The sequence below is a fragment of the Hippoglossus hippoglossus genome, chromosome 1 (assembly GCF_009819705.1).
Source record: "Hippoglossus hippoglossus isolate fHipHip1 chromosome 1, fHipHip1.pri, whole genome shotgun sequence".
Lineage (NCBI taxonomy): Eukaryota > Metazoa > Chordata > Actinopteri > Pleuronectiformes > Pleuronectidae > Hippoglossus > Hippoglossus hippoglossus.
In genome coordinates this window covers 3517542-3537478 of record NC_047151.1, presented here as the reverse complement: position 1 = coordinate 3537478, position 19937 = coordinate 3517542, and the positions used below count along the sequence as shown (strand labels likewise).

The 19937-nt window shown below is 42.1% G+C and overlaps 3 protein-coding genes across 4 annotated transcripts; 2 read left to right on the top strand and 1 right to left on the bottom strand.

Moving 5' to 3' along the window:
- The first annotated feature begins 553 nt into the window (after nucleotides 1-553).
- On the top strand, nucleotides 554-4558 carry LOC117768252 (CDGSH iron-sulfur domain-containing protein 3, mitochondrial-like). 2 transcript variants are annotated; one of them, XM_034596468.1, is made up of 4 exons: nucleotides 560-734; nucleotides 1181-1319; nucleotides 1724-1840; nucleotides 3690-4558. In XM_034596468.1, exons 2-4 carry the CDS (start codon nucleotides 1233-1235, stop codon nucleotides 3876-3878), a joined length of 393 nt encoding a protein of 130 aa, XP_034452359.1. In that variant the 5' UTR covers nucleotides 560-734; nucleotides 1181-1232; the 3' UTR covers nucleotides 3879-4558. The 2 variants fall into 2 exon arrangements, with proteins under 2 accessions (XP_034452367.1, XP_034452359.1); XM_034596476.1 differs by lacking the exon at nucleotides 1181-1319 and having other exon boundaries at nucleotides 554-734.
- Nucleotides 4559-6159: 1601 nt separating this feature from the next.
- Nucleotides 6160-10423, top strand: LOC117768264 (CDGSH iron-sulfur domain-containing protein 3, mitochondrial-like). The gene is made up of 3 exons (XM_034596488.1): nucleotides 6160-6578; nucleotides 9570-9686; nucleotides 9774-10423. Exons 1-3 carry the CDS (start codon nucleotides 6492-6494, stop codon nucleotides 9957-9959), a joined length of 390 nt encoding a protein of 129 aa, XP_034452379.1. The 5' UTR covers nucleotides 6160-6491; the 3' UTR covers nucleotides 9960-10423.
- Nucleotides 10424-10889: 466 nt separating this feature from the next.
- LOC117768235 (polycomb group RING finger protein 2-like) lies at nucleotides 10890-19302 on the bottom strand. The gene is made up of 9 exons (XM_034596444.1): nucleotides 19042-19302; nucleotides 18304-18431; nucleotides 17719-17815; nucleotides 17556-17611; nucleotides 17305-17434; nucleotides 16560-16599; nucleotides 16329-16427; nucleotides 14377-14457; nucleotides 10890-12131 (listed from the first exon to the last, which is right to left on the bottom strand). The coding sequence occupies exons 2-9, from the start codon at nucleotides 18419-18421 to the stop codon at nucleotides 11751-11753; spliced, it is 1002 nt and encodes a 333-aa protein (XP_034452335.1). The 5' UTR covers nucleotides 18422-18431; nucleotides 19042-19302; the 3' UTR covers nucleotides 10890-11750.
- Between the last annotated feature and the right edge of the window lie 635 nt (nucleotides 19303-19937).

Here is a 19937-nt window from a genome sequence, read left to right as displayed (position 1 = left end):
GAGGTTGGCATGACTCAGTGAATGTGAATGATGTGGCTGTATCTGTAATGTGTGTGTGTGTGGTGTCAGAGGTTATTAGTGTTTTATTCTAGCTGTTCGTTCTTATGATTTTGTCAAGTGGGCTGTTGTGATGGTGGATGTTACAGATGGACCTGGACCAAGCTGTTATGTTTACCTTGTTTGACTGGATGCAGCCACAACAACACATTCCACTGTACATTGTACCATGTATAATTGTATACGTGACAAATAAAGCTACATTATTTACTTAAAACAACAGTACTGGACAGGCGGGGCATGTGTAGCCGAGGCAATCTGCAAAGTTCAGCTCTCTTTGATGACACATGGCATAATAAGTAACCCTAACCTCCACAAGCCACTACATTGTGTGCAGAGCCAGTCTGCAGTCTGTCTCTGTGAGCAAGGTAGATTGACAATTTGACTTCTCCTATGAAAAAGTTGACCTGTTGAAACTTTGACTGAAGAAGAGGAGGTGTGGTAGAAGGTGGGGGCGCGGCTTCAGCACGCAGAGCTGTTTACATTGAGCAGCCAATCAGCGGCGGGCTGCGGAGAGGCCATGTTGGGTCGCTTCCTGTAAGTTTAGTGAAGGAGCCGCAGTGAGACTCGACGACAGGAGAAGAAGTGACGATCAGACTCTGAGACTCAGGATGAACATGAGCAGGCTGGTGCTGCAGAGAGGATTCAGACCTCTGCTGCCCGGCTCCTCCTCCACGGTGAGACCTGCCTTCATCCGGGGTTTCTATCTCCTGCGAGTGTTCAACACTCCTGAGTCATGACTGCAAGTCTGTGAGCGGGTGCTTTCCTCTTCTGTTCACTTTTCTCTTCTGTACAAAGAATGAAAGAACGTGTAGCGCACCTTCCTACTCCTCCTCCTCCTCACCTTCCTCCTCCTCTTCCTCACCTTCCTACTCCTCCTCCTCCTCACCTTCCTCCTCCTCTTCCTCACCTTCCTCCTCCTCTTCCTCACCTTCCTACTCCTCCTCCTCCTCACCTTCCTCCTCCTCACCTTCCTCCGCTCACCCTTGACACGCCTGTGTTTTGCCAACAAACCTGCAGAGATTAGAAGCAGAAATAGTTATGAAAACCTGCTGTTGAGTTATTTGTATCATTGAACAAGCAGCTGTTGATTTATATTTATTACTTATCTATGTTTTTACAGTTTTATTTTACTGTCCATGACTGTACATTCTGATCATTGACTGCAATTAAACATGGACGACATGACTGTTCCCACAAAGTGTGTTGATCACCACCTGGTGGCTGGCTGCAGTATAGGTCATAAACCCGGCCATCTCCATGTTACTGGATGGGACATGGACGAATCTAAAAAGTCAAGTGTGTGTGTGTTTATAAATGTTAATTTTGCCACTAAGTTTACTTTAAATCAGTTATTTGATGCTATAAAAATGGGGTGTAACATCATGATTGACAGCTGAGCCTGACTCACGATTGGTCAACAATGGGTATCGATGGGACCTCGCTACGCAGACTCTGACTGCAAATGGGCAAGAAGGCAGCGTTTGTGTCTGGGACACTTAATCTTCATTTCTGGATAGTGGGGGGAAGTGGAAATGTGTTATCAATCTTTAGATACAGTGAATGATTCTGATATTTAAGAGAGAAGAAAGTCAGTCCCAGTTTATTCCTGATAAGGTTTATGTCCTCTCACTGTCCCTGTGCTGTGGGTCCCATGTTGTCTCAGGTGCAGAGCTGCCTGCTCTCCACACAGCCGGTCCCTGCAGCCCGGCTGCCCTACAGAGTGAAGGTGTCTGCTGGGAAACGCTACGCCTGGTGTGCCTGTGGACACAGTAAGAAACAGGTGAGGACATCACACATCATGGGGGGGTTCAGGTGTCAGACACACCTGGAGCTGAGTGCCAGTCATGGCTCATTTACCACTCTGTGTCCAGTTTACTTTGAGACCAGTTTGAAAGCTGTTGAGAGACAATTTGCTTGTGGAGACTTGAACTTCTTCCTTTAAGCATGCAAATACTGAAAGCTCAGGCCTTTCCTTAGGGTTATTGAAAGTGTTCCATACAGTTGAAGTCAGAATAATAGAACAGTAGGTTGTGTGCAGAGAACCAACCTGGATTCATTTAAAACATTAAAAAACATATGTAAATATTAACATCACAATATGAAACTTTGACGTCATGACTCAAAAATGCTGCAGGTTAATGTAACACACAGATCAGTCCTGTCAGACAACAGAACAATGAATATACTACAGGCAAACTGTGGCCATCATCTAACAGTTTAATGGAGATTATATACATATGACTAAGAAGTGGTGGAGGCAGATATCCTCCCACACTGAGTCTGCTTCTGTTTTTCTCTCTGCTCAGTGTGGGAACTTCTCTATAATATTGTGTCGACCTTAAAGTGCCTTGAGATAATTTACGTTGTGATTTTGCGCCATACAAATAAAACCAAACTGAAAAACTTCAAGTGCTTCACCATAATATGTGTTTATACTTCAATTATACAGGCCTGATCAATAAGTAAGTAGCAATACATTACAAAACAAATCTTGTATATTACAGACTAACTGAACACACAGCACCTGCTATATGCACTTTGGTCACATGATATTTTTATGACTAGACGACCTGAGAAGAACCAGCAGACTGTGTGTTGTCAGACTGACGTGTAGCTTGTGTTGTAGGTTTCTTTAGGCCTCAGCATATTTCCATGATCATCTTGGGGAAGTTCTGTGTTTTTATTAGCGCCGCCCACACACATTACTGTCAATAATCAACATATTTCAAAGAATCTTCATTTACAACTCATTAACTTCCAAATAGGAGTGACCAAAAATGTGTGTGTACAAATATCTCTGTGAGGTCTAGTTTGAGCCCAGACTCTATAGAGTGCTGACAGTTTGGGAAAGTGAGGACATTTCTGCACAACAGCAACAAATCCTCTGCAGGATTCAGGTGAGGGGTGGTGCAGAGGCAGGACGTAACGTATTAAATCCGCTCTGGAGTTCACCTGTTTTTATTAACGTCACATTGACACCAGAGTCTGCTCTTATCACCACAAACTCTCTTGACATCTTCAAGTGTTTTGTACGTGTGACACCGCTTTTTCACCCAGAGATATTTGTTTTATTTTTATTTTTGCGTCTGTCGCGCTTTAGAAGCATCATCAAACCCCCACCCCAACTCTGGAGGCTCTCACTCGGACACTTGTGTACACACATACACCTCCTCAGGAGAAACTGAGGAGGATCTCTGGAGTTCCATGCGGCAAAATGATTTGACTGAAAGTGTGATGATGCTGTATACGGCGTTACCGACTGTACGTCACCTAATGAATGTGATGACGTCTGATAATTGATCCCAGATACATAAAGCTCCTTGTTAACACTAGTTGTCTGTAGGAATCCCCTTTAAATCTCTTTGTTGTCTAGAGAATTACTCAATATAACCAATTATTAAAAAAAACTACAAGTGTGATATAATGACATTAAAGGAGATGTAGCTCAGCTCAGACAGGGTGTGATCCCAATTTAACCCTGGGTGTTAGGATGGGATCACCTTTGCTGCTGCTGATGATGAGATGGGTGTATAGTGTTTTACAAAGTTCAGATCTCCCTATGAAATAATATGCAGATAGTTATGAACTCTGTCTCTGTCTCTGTCTCTCTCTCTCTCTCTCCCTGTCAGCCTTTCTGTGATGGAGCTCACAAGACGGCCGCACCCAGCATCTCTCCTCTACGTTTCACCCCTGACAAAGACAGGACGCTCACGCTTTGTGCCTGTAAGCAAACTAAAAACGCACCGTACTGCGATGGCTCACACATCAAGGTCATCTTCCAGGATCTGGTGAAGTGGGTGAAAGGTGTGTTTAAATGAGCAGCAGTCCACATGTGTGTCCCTGTGAAGGAGATGTGACAGTAAGATATTAAACTGATATTGGAGCAGCTTTGGCTCATGGGTTAGCGCGGCCGTCCTCTAACAAGAAGTTCGGCGGTTCGATCCCAGTGTCCTTGGGCAAGATGTAAAACTTTACTGTAAAGCGCTTTGAGTGGTCGTCCGAACTAGACAAGCACTATATAAATAAAGACCATTTACCTCCACTGATTTATCATCTTCTGAAATTGCGTTTTTATTACATATTTTGTTTATTATTATACAAATGTACACTATATGTATATAAAACTGTTGGTGTGTCCGTGATAACGCTGTTGATGCTGAAGCAGTGACCGTCACCTTGAATAGGAACACTGATGTCATCAGTCCCACCAGCCTCCTCACATTATCATTTTATAAAGACCTGACACTTTCCTTGTATCCATGTTTCCAAAATATATTAAAGGAATATTTAAAAAAAATTGTCATAATTTTTTAATCTATTTTGAATCAGCCGTGTACTCTGATTTCTAGTTGATTTTTAGTTTCTTTAAATTGATTCCAAATATTTTTTGTAAAATAATATACTGATATATGCCCTTGTATATAATGCTAGGGAATATAGTGACAGTCTGATCTGTTGGTCTATCTATTTGTCTGTAATTATTTAGTTTAGTAGAACTCCAAAAACGATTTGATTATTTCCATTAGTTACGTTAATCAGGAAGTGAACCGGAGGCTTTTGATAGTATTATTGAAATGTATTTTCTGTATTTCCATGACTATGAGCATAACCAAGTTAACAGTCGGCTCTCGACTCTGAATGTTTCAAGCAACAGAAATACTCCACACTGTGATGGAAGTTTTCTGGAAGCTGGTGAAAGGAGAACTCAGGCAGCAGCTGATGTCTTAGGCAGAAGGTTTTAATGTAGACTTGATGCATCAAGGAGACCAGAAGGTGAAACAGAGTAACTTGAGCAATTGTCACCCCCAAGTCTGAAGATGTCTCCCACAGCTTCCCAGTATATCTCCCTCTACTTGTATCACCCATTCTAACAGCACATCCATGAAAGGCTAGAATTGCTGTCACTCTCTATGTTACATGTAGGTGTTCACATCCTATTGGATAGTTAAGTCTAAATATGCATTCCTAAATCACGTTGTGTCCTTACATCTTGCCACTGGTGAAATATGTAAAAGAGTTAAAGTTGGGGCCTCTCTGTCTGGAGCATCTGAGTTAGATATGAAAGTCAATGAGCCTAGACACAATGTACTGTTGGTTGGTCATTAATCTATAACCTGACCTTGGGTACTGCTTGGAGAGAGAAGGGAGTATCTGTGGAACTAGACAGGCACTATTCTCCTGTACAGATATATAGTGTAATATACATTATATCCATAATATACAGTGGCATATACAGTAATGTGTGAGGATGGTCAAAAATTCCTCAACACACACAATGTTCTGTTTAGATATGAATGGATTTTCACAGGCACTGAATTACAGGATCACTCAATACTCACTGTATATACAGTATGAAGGAGTGAACACAACATGCTGTGGGCAGCTCTCAGGTTGTCGGGTAAGCAGATAATAACTTGAATTAAACATGGCCTTGGCATTCTGTGTTTAGGATTACTCTCATCTAAATTGATATGGAATAATATAACATACCTCTCTGGTTTGTGTGTGTGTGTTTTTTTTTAACAATCAGATGTCCTTTATCAATAAGGGAAATATCATGACTTCAGGTAAATGTTTTGCTCTTTCCAGTTTTGTGCTTACATTGTTCCTGCACTTAAATCATTGTCAGTGTTCCAACACTGCATCTCAAAAATATTGTTTCATTACATTTTAAATTTATTAACATAATATCAAATGTGGCACAGATTAGTGAGCACATCATGTCTGTGTCTGCAGTATTAGCTGCAGTATTGTTCTTGAAGGTTAAAATCATGTAGGGCTTTTATTGAATCATTCATTTTTTCAGTTACTTTTTTTTTCCCAATGCACAAAACATACAGACTATGTAGACATTCAGCCATGAAGCGACAATACAATACAATTTTACAAAGCAAGATCAAATAAAATGGAATATATGTCAAATAACTTCAACACAAACAACTTTAATTCATTACAATTAAAGAATAAATAAATGAAACGTCCTCATATAACAAATTGTAACTTATTGTTTTTAATGAGGTTCGATGTCACCACATACAAATCAAATTCAATCACAAAGGACTTAGAAAACATTGTTTCATGAAGGTGACATTTACCAATTCTCAGTATAAGTTGAATCTTATTTATTTCTTCATTTCATCTTTCAGTCACTCCCAACTCGTGGAGCGACACCCGCCTCCTGATTGGCTCAGCGGCTGACATGTGACACAGGAAGTGGATTTCACTGATCGCTTCGGTCGCAGCTGTCAGACTGTGAAGTGTTTGTGTGTAATTGTTTGTTGTGTTATTGTTGTGTGAGTCTTTGACTGAGCTCTTACTCTCTACACAGCTCAGACTGGTGCCGTCGCTCACTGAGCGTGGTTCATTGTCTGTGTGTGTCTGTGAGCAGCAGCAGTGTCAGTGTTGGAGTTCCATCTGTCAGCGGAGACATCATGAACTCGCTGGTGACTAAGTTAGATCACATGTGGATCAGCTTCACCTTCAGACAACCTCGGCTCCCGGCTACAGCAGCGCCCAAGGTAAATATAGTCCCAGTGCTACGCTGTAAACAAGGTGCTGTTCGGCTGATGACCCGCTGTCTGTGAAATCACTGCGCAGTCACTCACTGCTAAATACAACAACAAAACTGAAGAGACTGCTTATGTACACTGCACCACATTACATGCACGCTTTCTACTCAGTACTTTCATCACCTTGTACTTAGAATATCTGTATTGTCAATATCTCCATTAGCACATACTACTTTACAGTGACAGCTTTGTAGTAGTTCTGGTGGCGAGACTGTCACCTCACTGCAGTGAACTTATTCTTGACCTATTTTGACCTTTGGTTATTGTTATGCTCTTGTGTTGGACTGTTTTCTATGATACTGGATGCCTACATTTCCCTCAGGATCTATCTATCTATCTATCTATCCTTCTATCTATCTATCTATCTATCCTTCTATCTATCTATCTATCTATCCTTCTATCTATCTATCTATCCTTCTATCTATATATCTATCCTTCTATCTATCCTTCTATCTATCTATCTATCTATCTATCACTATACTGACAGTATGTAAAGGAACTGCAGATAGTTGGGCCACCTGCTAGTGGCGGATCTAGGATTTTTCTAAATCAGGGGCCATTAAGGGGCCACAATTTACACAGAGGGGCCAATGATGTGTCCAACATCCATCACAATTCCTGATTCAGTAAGATGCACATTTGAGTCATTCCTTGTTCACTGTTACCTCTATAGCTTTGAGCAAAGACACACATTATTAAATATATTTTGAAAATTACTCTTTGTTCAAGCACATTGTTTTTTTTCTTCAAAAAAAAAAAAATTAGAATATAATTGTTATATGTATTGTTAGTAAGTGACTATTGACAGGACAGGGGCACTCTAGGGGCCAATCATATTTCAGCTTTGGCCAGTATCCCCTGGCCCCGCCCTTGGGTCCGCCCCTGCCACACATGTGCAAATGTGAAACAAATATCCCAGGTCAAGCTCAAGTTCACCAAAGTTGAACTCCATAGCCATGCTGCAGTTTGCCTCGCCACAGGCAGCCAATGTTTTCTTCGCCCCCTCGCCCACACAGATCGGGTGTTGATTGCGTATTTGTGAATGGGCCCTAACACTTCACACACGTTTCCGATCAACACCTGATGAGACCTCTCCTATAGACTGTTGTTGCACAGTAACTCAGCAGCTTTGATGGACCTTTTACATCAGAGACATGTTGACCTGTCTCAGGCCGTTTTCAGACATGACCTGCGGAGGATCTCAGGAGAATTGGGTCCGACCTTTCTCCGTAGTTTGTCTTTCACACACACGGCACAATGGCAACAAATCCTCCACAGGATTCAGACAAGGGGGGTGCAGCAGACAGGATGTAATGTATGAATTCTGCCGCAGAGACCACGTGATTTTGTTTACAGTACATCGACACCGCGTCGGCTCTTATCACCACCTGAAGATCTGACACTGAAGATTATTAAATTTACAGTAGGTGAACTTAGGTGTTAGTAATGACACTAATGAAGGTTCTGTTGGGTTCAGGTATAGAGCTTTAACTGATGTGAACACCTGTGTTTATTTACTGTTTCCTGTCAAAATGGCTGCTCTGTGGAAAAAAAGGTCCATTACTTATATTAATAAACACCTGTGTTTTTCTGAATGTGCTTTGTCAAAATGCCTCTCATTAAAAAAAAAAAAAAAGGCCTGTCTACTAAAGGCGTGGAGTTTGGTGTGCACTGAATCTCCATTGAGGTTCAAACCATTTTCTCCATTGAGGTTCAAACCCAAAAAATAGCAGGTCTGATAAGATGGAATGTTTCCCACCAGCTGATTGGCTCCATCCGGCCTTTATTTGAAATACAGCTTGCTCTAGTATATTAGATTTAGCTCAGGTTAATGTTGGGCTAGGCTGTTAGCTGGAGTAACTTCATGAACATAGAGACATTATTTGCAGCAGACACTTGTCAGGGCAGAAATAGCACAGGGGAAACATGGTAAATGGTCTGCATTGATATAGCACTTTTTTCTAGTCCTGATGACCACTCAAACCGCTGAACAGTACAGTTTTACATTCACACACACATTCACACAGTGCATCTATGTGCAGCACTTTCTCTATGAGAAGGGGCAATTTGGAGTTCGGCATCTTGCCGGACTAGGGAAGACTGGGATCAACCACTGACCTCCTGGTTAGAGGACGACCGCTCTAACCTCTGAGCCACAGCTTGAACGGTGGCTCCGTCCCATCAGTTGCCCTAACGAGCCAGCATTCACAATATCAGGACCTTGGTTCTACTGTAGATCACTTTAATGGAAGGCAGCCACCAAAGAGGCCATGTTTTCACCCCTGTCTGTTTGTTTGTTGGCTGGTTTGTATGCAAGATCATGCAACAACTACATGACACATTACCGTGAAACTTGGTGGATGGATGCAGTATTGGTCAGGAAAGAACCCATTACATTTTAGTGTGGATCCGGATCAGTGGGAAAATCCAGTATTTTCTTTAATTTACTTTAACATTGCGAGATTGGGGCGCTTTTCAGCATTTGAAATGGATATTGATGAAAAAATTCAGGCTTTAGGTAAGTGATATTTATAAGTGTGTGAAATTTGGTGCAAATCAAAATTCGGATCTAGTGAGTTTGATTGTGGTTTCATAAGGGGACTGTGTGACCTTGGTGGGGGTATGCATTTTTCCTGCTGTGACCTTAAAATGTCTGTGGTGGAAAAAGGTCTGAGAATCATAAAGATGCAAGTTGTGCCACCTGAACTGAACCTGAACTTACCAGTGAGTCAGGGAGATGTCAGTTAGACGAGGCACTTGTGAAAGCATGCAGGGCTTCAAACTCTATCATATTTAAACTTTGACCATTGCTCAAAGACCGAGGTTAATACTTATTAACTTTTATTTTAGCAAGCTTTCAAAGAATGTTGTACTATTTTAATCCCAAAGTGTTGCAACACATATCAGAAGAAACTGAGAACACTGTTGAAATGTCCACAGGTGCAGCTCTCCACCCTCCCTCCGGATCCTGTCATCCCCTCTAAGAAGCCTTTCAAAGTGGAGCTGGTTGGTGGAAAGCGTTACTCATGGTGCACCTGTGGGCAAAGTAGGAAACAGGTAAAATGTCTTTATTTCTATCTAAATCACTCACAAGTTAAATAAATAAAATCCTATGTGTTGTTTGATCACACCTTTATATTCCAGCCTTTCTGTGATGGAGCCCATAAACTGAAAGCCCCGGGCCTGTTCCCGCTACGTTTTGTTCCAGAGAAGGACACCTCTGCTTGGTTGTGTGGCTGCAAATACACCAACAACCCACCGTACTGCGATGGCACGCACAAGCAGGACTTCATTGTATCTGCAACACTACACGAGCAAAGTGACTCGTAAACCAGCAGGATCATTGCCAAATGATTTTTGGTTTTGGTTATAAACCTCATCCTGGTCAAGGAGCATTTACTTTAAACATTTTTTGCACATCAGTACGGTCCTTGAACACAGCTCACATGACATGATCTGCCATGTTGGGTGTCTGAATATTGTCAGTATTGCAAGCACTACATGGGATGTATTCTGGGAAAGATTTGTAAACAGATCTAGGGAATGGTGTTCCTGAAGAAAAGTGTCAGTGTCACTGAAACACTGAAATATGTGAATGAAGCAATTTATGAATTCATCCTATAGAGACAAAGGCAGGGTGTAACTCTGTTTTCTCTTTTATCTGTTGGGATATGTGTTCATATGCTTTTCTTCATTGAAATGCACTGCATAAACACTGAACTGTCAGATTGTCCTACCAGTAAATAAGTTACTACTGTATCAACCAATAAATACTACATCTTTATAATCGTCAGTTTTTACCGACACTGTTAGATGGAGGCTGATTCCACCCTTGTACTCTGAAAATTGTTTGAGCTGGGTGTTGGAATGACGTGTAGTGAGCGCTCTGTCATTTAAAAGATTAATACACCTCATTAATATCAAGATTTAAAGAATTCACTATATCTGGTTACATTTCATGTTTCTTCATGTTTGCTGTCAGATGCTTTGACACCTGTTGTCTGGATCATTTCACACAGAGCCCCTAAAGACTCAGTAACCTTCACTACACAGATTGCGAGAGATACGGAGTCGTGTATCAAAGCACAGTAATGAGACTGTGAAATTTCGGACTTTCGTCCCTAGATATATTGAATGTATACATGTAAAAGTGAAATGTAACTTATTTAACTTGCATAGTTGTGTTCTAATGTGTTTTTGTACAGCACACACAAGCTACTGAGTTAATCAGGGAATCAAACAGGACAGTCGGCTCAGAAAAACCTAGTAAGTAAACATTTTATTGACCTAAAACATGCACATATGGCTGATAAAAAAAGTATCAGTTTGTTGAAAAGAAACAAAGGGAATGTTGAAAACGATGGAACTACGACATACATGGCCAAATATTCAAATCCCTTTTGAGTTCTTCGAGTGCCATGAGAGAGGGAACATGGTCTTCTGACAGACGTTATCAGCTTGAAAGCATGGTAGTGCTTGGAAATGTGTACATATAAATGCTTCTCCTGCTGGAAAATACTGGTTTGGATTGTGTGATCTGACCTTAACAAAGTGCATTGACAGTTTTATGTCATGGGTGTGTTACCTGATGAGCTTTTACTGGACATTTATACAGCAGTTATCAACATGACTGTTCAAAGGCAAGGATCAGCTTCTTTTTTACTTTACATCCAACTGGAGCAGTGACGTGCACTTTGATGCCTTCCAGCATTTTGTCGCATGTTTTTTTCTGGAAGCCAAACCAAAGTTGAAAGAACAATGGAAATGAATCAGACCCACAGCATATACAATACAAAACGATTACAATATCTTGTATAAAAGATAAGTTTATACATATGTATGCACACATGCTCACATTTGATACATACTGTACAGTTTGTATGTGTGCACTGTTCTAGTCTAACACACATAAACACACGCACACACACACGCACACACACACATACATACATACATACAAGTGTCTATTTGGCTGCACTCTCAGTCTTTGCTGTTGAAAGGTGATAACAGTAATCTGGCCCCCATTTGTCCAGAAGGAGAACTCAAGCTCCTCCTTTTGCTCTGAAGAAAAAAAGAAGGGAGCAATTCAAACACTGTCCTCCCTGCTGCCCCGTACACGCGTTAGGTCGCCGGGGGCAAACCACTTTTGTCGCCACCCCTCGCCTCCTCTTTGCCAGCTCCGGAGCTTGTGCCATTGACAGTCACCTTGCGAGCGCTGGCGCCCTGTTTGGATGCGACAGTGTGTCGCTGAGTGTTGTTGGGCACAGAGGTACCGTTGGAGCTTTGGATGGCAGGAGAGGGGTTGTGGGAGGCGGGGCTGGACTGCGAGGAGGCTCGGGGCAGCGGGGCTGCGGTGGGACTGTGGACCTTGTCACTCTGGGAGTCGCTCTCAGACGTCGGACTGGTGTTGACGCCGTCAGAGTGGCCCTGAGCGGCAGACTGGGACGGCCTCCTGCGCTTCCGGTTGGGTTTGACCAGATACTGCAAGGGGATGGGTCCAGTCTGCAGAGGAACACAGACCATCATTACATTCGATTTTAAAATGTGCAAAAATGTACAGTTGATTACTTTAAATCAATTGTTAAATACTAAAGCTGGCAACAACTTATTGATTATTAATATATTGATTGATCGTTTTAACAAGTACTGCCTGTGAAGCCAAAGACTGATGCATGTATATCTCATGTCTATTGTGTCATACAGCTGCATTGTTGTCAAGCTATTAAAAACGTATGGATGAGCCTCACTGTTGCACTGGGTGACAACATGCATCATACATTGAACACACAGTTACACACTTTGTTTGACACAGTCTCACTCACACCATCCTGCTGCAAGAAACACAAGCACCAAATGTGTATTCATCCACTGCCGAAAACAGTCCACCACTATTCACCCCTTGTTTGAGTAAGGTTTGCAAACAACAGCAGCGCCTTGCTGTTATGCCTCAAGTTGTTTATCTAGAAGTAAATACCAGGAAATAAAAGCTAAAATTGTGAACTCTTGTCCCATGATCATCTTTTGATATTAAACCCAAATGTCTGTATTCAACAAAAATGAATTGGCCTTGCCTTTCCCATTCTTACATGGTAAAGTAGACACAATTTTTAACATGTATGTAACAGCCAGCAACTGTTGTCCATGTAAAACTAAAGGAGTAATGGCGTTCTGAGCACAGAATTCCTCCTGTCTATGTGTGTGTATTGTATTAGTACAGCTGTTACAAGCTCGCTTTCTTGTTAATGCATGTGCATGTTAGTTCATGTGAGTGAGCCAGCCCTCAACATGTTTAAAAATGAGTCCAGTTCAGCTTTTAGGAAAAGTGGTAAAAGGTCTGTATTTATATAGAGCTTCTCTAGTCCTGATGATCACTCACAGCTCTTTACAGTTCAGTTTTGCCATTCACCCCTTCACACACACATTTATACGAGTGCATCTTTATTGCCCAAGGACACTTCGGCATGCAGTATAGGGGACACGGGTATTGAACCATCGGGAGATGGGGAGACTGGGATCACACCAACAACACTCTGGTTGAGGGATGACCCGCTGTACCTCCTAAGCCACATCGACCTTCCAGAATTTCGTCCACTGAACAAACCACGTTCCTCAGCTGAAAAGGCAGAGGAACAACAAAGGACAAAAACCCCACCAACATCTAGCTATTGTCTTCAGTGTGAAAAGGTGCTATCATCTTTATTGCAGAATTAAATGGCATTGCAGTTGTCTTCCACCGCGGCACAATTAAACCAAAAACACTGCAGTTCCACCTTTTTATTTGATTTTACACAGCCTATGGGCTACACACAGTATGGCAAGGCTATGCCATCGATAACAGCCATGCTGTCTAGCTGCTAGCCGCCATGCAGATCTGCTGCAAAAGTGAGCGCAGCCCTGAAATAAGACGCTGCAGGAACACCAACCTGCGAATGAGATGTGACTGATCCATTTTACCAATAAGCAGAGCAGCTAACTGGAGTGTTTTCTGTCAGCTCTACTGTCCTCAGGGGAACTTTACTGACATGTGCTTCTGGTTGTGTGTTTAGGAGCTGCTTTCACTGGCCCAACATGTAGCTGAGGGGAGAGATGTGGCAGGGGAGGCATTTGTTTTGGGCTGATATTGCTGGTGTTAGGGCGACATCTAGAGGCAAAATATATTGTGTATACAACCTCAAATCTTTTTCACTGTCACTGAAGCTACAATGTGATTTATACACGCAACTAGAATATGAAACTAGAAATTAAAAACAGCAGAAAACACTGTATTACACTAGTCTGAAACACTGATCATTACAATCATCATCTCCCTCGCTCTCTCTCAGACACACACACTCAGCTGACCTCTGACCAGATACAGTTTTAACGTTGATTCAATATCAACGCTGATAACCACATTATAATCGATATTTCTTTATAGCTCTCAGCCTGTCCGGCTCCTTCTCTCTCTCTCTCGTGCTGACCCACACGCACGCACGCACGCACGCACGCACGCACGCACACACGCACACACATGGTCTAAACAAGTTGTAACAAGACCCAAAATGAACACTGCAAGCGGATTACCTGATCACTATAATCAAATTATGTAAACAGAATTTGTATAGGAACAATTCTTCATATACACATTTGATCACTCTAGCCATGATCACTATATCCGGTTGTTACATTCAGCACACGGCATGCTGAACGTAATAAATCTAAAAACATGCTTAAGAAAGTTGTCATAAATCTAAAAGCTGTCACTCACCCGTCTCCACTCGTAGAAGTAAGCAATATCCATGAGTGTGTAGTAGTCCTTCAAGGGCTCGTCCCCGTACAACACCTCCACCTGTAGCAGACAAGTCCCACCATTCAAAAGCAAGGTTAGGAGAAGAAAACCACAGTCTGCAGCTCATCACTTCACAATTTAAGTCAGTAAAACGAGCTTCAACCACTCAACCGGGTGAAGCATACACCTGCCATTTCAGTAACCCAACAAAGTGTCACATTAAATTCTGACCTGTTTAGATGTTTCCCCAGAGTATTTCTAAACTGATATGTTGTAGCACTATTCACTGTCAACTCAACCCCACTAGTAACTGCTTACAACTTGTAGATACACATTTTAATACTAAATAAAAAATAAAACATTTCCTTTCAAACAGACCAACTTAAATCTCTTGAGATTCCAGCATCACCAGTGTGTCAGACAGTAACTGGCTGATATTCATCAGTCACTGAAGAAGAGGGTTTCTGTGTTTCTGAAAAGCTAAAACACGACACTGATGCTTTGTTTCCCCAACTGAAGCTCAGTACTACTGCCGTACAGTAAACAGAGTAAATCCTCATTTGAACACAACACTTACTCAGTCTACTCTGTGAGGTTTTGATTTGAAAGCATTATAAAGGAAAAGGGGGAAAGAAGGAAAAGGGGAAAACCCAAAGTGCTGCACTGGGAGACAAACTGGAGCCAGTTCTCTTTATGTCAATATAAATATTCCTCAGATCAACAGCAAACGTTATTGACAAACTTATCTTTTACCATTTTAACCATCATCCCACAGGCCGTCTATAATAAACCACATGTTAGACAGAGAGAAAACCAATTCAGGTCAAGGTTATAGTGATTCCCCCTAATGTGAAATCTTACTGGCTCCATAAAGACTGATTGACGCACAATTTCAGTACAATATATGAAACCATTGTTAGGTTGACAACTTCCATAACACAGCGTATGTTCTTTTTTGTTTATATTGCAGGATTTTGTTTAGAATTTTTCTTTTTATCCTTTTTTTCCATTGAAAAACATGAAAATACAAACAAAATATAAACATTTCATAACTAAAACCCTTAAACATGAAAATGATTGAATGTTGAACCAAACAAGGACAAAGTAGTAACTCATCATTTTAACAACATGAAGATTAATATTTAGTTAGCTTTGAACTACAGCGTCCCAGAGACTCATGGGAGATAGTTACTGAATGGTAAATAAGTAAAAGGTGAATAATAATATTGTATCGATGCAACTCTGGTTTCACGTGTTAACCACTACAACTAGAACAACTGAAGCACTGCAGGTTATTTAGACAGTGGCCAGGAGGCTAGTAGTGTGGCTAACTGTATTAGCATAGAATAATGCATGGACAAGAGCAGCTCTCACTTGTAGCACATAAATATAGTTGATATATTTTCCAGACTTACTACCCTATCGTTTTATTCACTGTACTCTATTATATATTGTGATACTGTAATCTGGGAGCTTCCTGATTCTTAACTCATCTCATAAATTATAAAAATTAATTTAATTTTACTTTTCACACCGAAATTCAGGACATGTTCCTGCTCTTGCTCCCCGTGTAAAAAGGATGGTCAGATATTGTACATCGACCAGTGGCCTAATGCAGCAATTTTACATCTAATTAATACACTCTTCTTAAAACTATTCATTTTGACATGTCCATTCATTGTGAAGCAGCGTCCCTCAGTGTGAGCACAAATTGTAAGATTGGAACCTCTGTTATTTATCATGTTGCACTGGATGCACACACACCACAGTGCTGACATCTGTAGCAGTGTTTGTGGGTGTGATTAAGTTACTTTGGAATTAAAAGTCCCCCCCCCCCGATGTATTTATTATTATTGTGTCAGACCCCTGTAGTTTGCTACAGAGTCAATATGGGAGGAGTTGCTGTGTATGGATGCACTGTGTCTAATTACCCGATAGTTGTTGGGAATGTCCATCTTGCTCCGCAGGAACTTTGCTAAGTGCATGACGGACATGGCTGCTGGGCACTGCAGGAAGCGTTTACCATTGGTCTGAAAACAAAGAGAAGAATAGAGAGGGGACATATTAATCCAGGTTGACGACCAGAAGAACCACACCAAACATGTGGTGTGGAGGCTTAAACTACTGCTTGACCCAACATCTTCTCTGAAATGAGGTTTTACCTTGTCTCCCTCCATCTCTGAACGCTGCATCTCATTGTTTCTGCAGGAAAACATTAAATACAAAGACATGGGGTAAAAAACTATTATTAACAGTTCTTTCCACACAAACAGAAAATCTGATTGAGTGAGACGTACAGCAGGATTGACTGGAACCCGTTTAAATATGTCTCATTAGCAGTTTTCAGGCATGAACTCTGGAGAACGTCTTTCACACATGAAGAACGCAGCAGGAGATTCTCAGCTCACGACAACACAGAGACATCACCGCAGCGTAAAGGTGAGGGGAGCCGCAGCGTGCTGGACAAAATCCACTATGGAGATCACATGTTTTTTGTTTACAGCACATCGACATCGGCCCATATCAGCAAAAGCTCTCGAATCTCATCCGTCCGAGTTGACATCTGCTTCGTCTTCTACATGTGTATTGAATTTTTTTCACCCCGAAAGATTTTTGGGGGGGGGTGTTTTTGTTTTGTGTCCGTTGCATGTTAGAAACGTCACAAACGCCCACCTGCTGGAGGTGAATGGAGGAGGATCTCCTGCTGTATTCTCACATGGGCTCATTTGCCCATTTGTTTTTTGGGAGGGGGCTGGCAGGAGAAACTCTAGAGAATGTCCACAGCAACTAACTCAGACATTTGTGTCCTCACATACAGCCCCTCTGGATAATTTCAGGAGATTATCCAACTTTACCGTGAACAGACCCAGAATTTATTTATGTAAAAATGAGAACTGAGCGACTCACTTATTCCTCTCGTAGAACTGTATGGACAGACTGATGATTTCATCCTCTGCTATGTTAAACGTCTCCACCACTTCCCCCGGCTCCAGCACGCGATTCTCTGCGTAGAAGTCTCGCCTCCGTTTCATCTCATCTAGTTTCAGAGGGAAAAAATGCATTATTACATAGAACCCTACGACAACGACCAACACTATGGACTAAGAGTTTGCCTAAAAATAATATGTTGACTAACATCCTCATAAACACGGTCTTACCTTTGAATAACCCCGGAACAAGCTTATATACAATATCTTGAAGAGTTTTGTCCGCTCTTGGAAAACAAAGAAAGTTTCACAATATTAGACATGATACACATTGCAATCAGTGAGTGTGTTTTGTTTTTTTTAAAGAACCCCATTGTAAGCCATCAATAGTTACCTGATGCTGAGCTGTGGACACGTCTTGTGGACCTGGACGTCACATCGAGGACAGAACTTATTTGTCTCCAAGAAGGCAACGATGCATGTTTTACAAACTACGCAGAGAGAGAGGACACAGCTGTTAGAACACTGACCTGTATCATCACCAGTTATGATAAGTAGTACATGGAGTGGACTCTGTGTTATAAACACTTCAATGTACTATATGAAGACATTTTAGATTTGACTGTTGAAATATTGACAGAAACCCTTCAAATATAACCCAATAAATCCACCTCCTGCCACCACAGTTGCAACCAAGTTAAATCAACACCTAAAATGCAGCATCAACAAAAACATGAATGCTAGTTGTCATGCATTACACTATTATTATGCACACATGTTCCTTTCCAGTGGGCCTGGCTTGAAAATCAACATTAACGGTGGGTCACATATGAGACTCAACATCCCACAGTGTGCAGGAGGCTCTGCTCACCGTGCACAACACTGTAGGCTCTGTGCCTAATCCTCACTGGGGTTAATAGTGGAAAAAGCTGTGTGCATGCATGTAATGCAGTGTAACGCTTCAATGAGTGGAACTTACAGGAGTGCAGACACTCTACGATGGTTGTAGCATCGATCAAGTAACCAGCGCACAGTGGACATGTGAGGTGGGGGTTCACATCTGTGATTTTAACCCGGTTGGGCTGCATTTTATCCATCAGGACAGATCTGCAGGGGAAGCACACGACAACATGAGAGCTGCTGGCTGCACAGTAGAACACTGTGCATGATGTTTGTTGGGACTATGGGTTCTCTCCCGTGTGGAGAATGAGTGGCTGCTCTCAGACAATGTCTGCAGCTCGTCCTTGGGACAGCAGCAACAAAGAGAGGGAGCTGCTGCAACAAGAAAACTCCTCGGCTGACATGTTGCAGCGATAAATAACGTGGAGAGAGCAGCAGCCGAGCGGCTGCATGCAGTCTGCGAGGAGGTGGTGCACAACAGCCGACTACTGAATCACCCTGTGTGGCCTCATCTTGTGCATCAGCTCCGCTCCTCGAGCAGCGGAGCAACAAAGAGCGTTTCATTTCCCCGGAGCTCCGGCGGCCCACCGAGCCCCGAGACCGAGCGCACCCGCTGCGAACAGCAGCACCGAGGGGTGCAGAGCCACGGGAAAATCACAGTGGTACACAAAGCAGCCATCTTAAATTCACTGACAGGGCTCTGTATGAGGAGGCGAACAAGAGACTGAAAATGTGACACCGTCCACAGTGTGTGCGCCTCAGCAAACAGCGGCGCGATGAGCCCGACAAAGAGCAGCCGCCGAGGCGTCGTTCCTACCTGATCCGACATGAAAGCTCCGCTCTGCTCCCACACACGATCCAGATCAATTATCTGGACTTGGGCAGAATTTGCAGCAGCGCCAGAAAATGGCTTTTTTCAGCCCCGTCAGAGGACTGCCCATTTTGGATCACGTGATATTATTTTGTCGCCTCGTTCACGGGGCATGAGGGGGATCCTCTGCGGGCCCTGCTCCCTGTCTGCAGCTTCATGTGTCTGCAGCCTCACACCACCCCACTCCTCTGTCTCTGCTGCATGTTGCTTTGATTCGTTTCAGTCAGGAGCCGAGCTGCTCCTCTGCTTGTCTGCGTGGGCCTCCCAGTGAGTTAAAGTGCACCACAGAGGGAGGAGGGGAGAGGGCCTGCAGGCCTCACGTCCAACAACTGCACAACTAGGAGTCTTGTTACTTTTTTATCTCAAATCTTAAATCTTAAATATATCACTAAAATTGATTAGCATATAAAGAATAAATAAAACCACAAACCCAGTGATAGTTCTATAGTTACAAGAATACATAATTTTAATGGACAGAGAAAGGGCTGCAAATGCTATTGAGGTCACTGACGTCATGTTCTGTGTATTTGGGTTTCTTCATTGAATTCTACAATTTAAAAAAAAAAAGATTCCGTTTTTTAAAAGAACTGTTTTGAGACTACATATTTAAGGAAAAGGCATTATTTCCACTCTGGAATCATGTTCCTGGTGGTGTCCTTACACAGCACTTATACCTCCATGTTTGTAACTAACATTCAGAGGATAAATAAATAAAGTACAAACAAATTCTAGCACCTGAAAACATTTGAAGAGTTGTGTCCTGGCCAAAGGGAATACAAATAATTTCAATTTATCACTCAAATTGATTAGAAATAATAGATATAACCATCAATCCAGTGATA

Bases quoted from the DNA above. Each gene is read 5' to 3' on its own strand.
- LOC117768252 (XM_034596468.1), top strand. From the start codon at position 1,233: ATGGACGACATGACTGTTCCCACAAAGTGTGTTGATCACCACCTGGTG. The intron at 1,320-1,723 runs GTTACTGGATGG...ATGTTGTCTCAG, and splicing joins ATAAACCCGGCCATCTCCAT to GTGCAGAGCTGCCTGCTCTC. The intron at 1,841-3,689 runs GTGAGGACATCA...TCTCCCTGTCAG, and splicing joins GTGGACACAGTAAGAAACAG to CCTTTCTGTGATGGAGCTCA.
- LOC117768264 (XM_034596488.1), top strand. From the start codon at position 6,492: ATGAACTCGCTGGTGACTAAGTTAGATCACATGTGGATCAGCTTCACC. The intron at 6,579-9,569 runs GTAAATATAGTC...AAATGTCCACAG, and splicing joins CGGCTACAGCAGCGCCCAAG to GTGCAGCTCTCCACCCTCCC. The intron at 9,687-9,773 runs GTAAAATGTCTT...TTTATATTCCAG, and splicing joins GTGGGCAAAGTAGGAAACAG to CCTTTCTGTGATGGAGCCCA.
- LOC117768235 (XM_034596444.1), bottom strand. From the start codon at position 18,421: ATGGATAAAATGCAGCCCAACCGGGTTAAAATCACAGATGTGAACCCC. The intron at 17,816-18,303 runs GTAAGTTCCACT...CTCTCTGCGTAG, and splicing joins CGTAGAGTGTCTGCACTCCT to TTTGTAAAACATGCATCGTT. The intron at 14,458-16,328 runs GTAATTAGACAC...TGTCTGCTACAG, and splicing joins ACATTCCCAACAACTATCGG to GTGGAGGTGTTGTACGGGGA.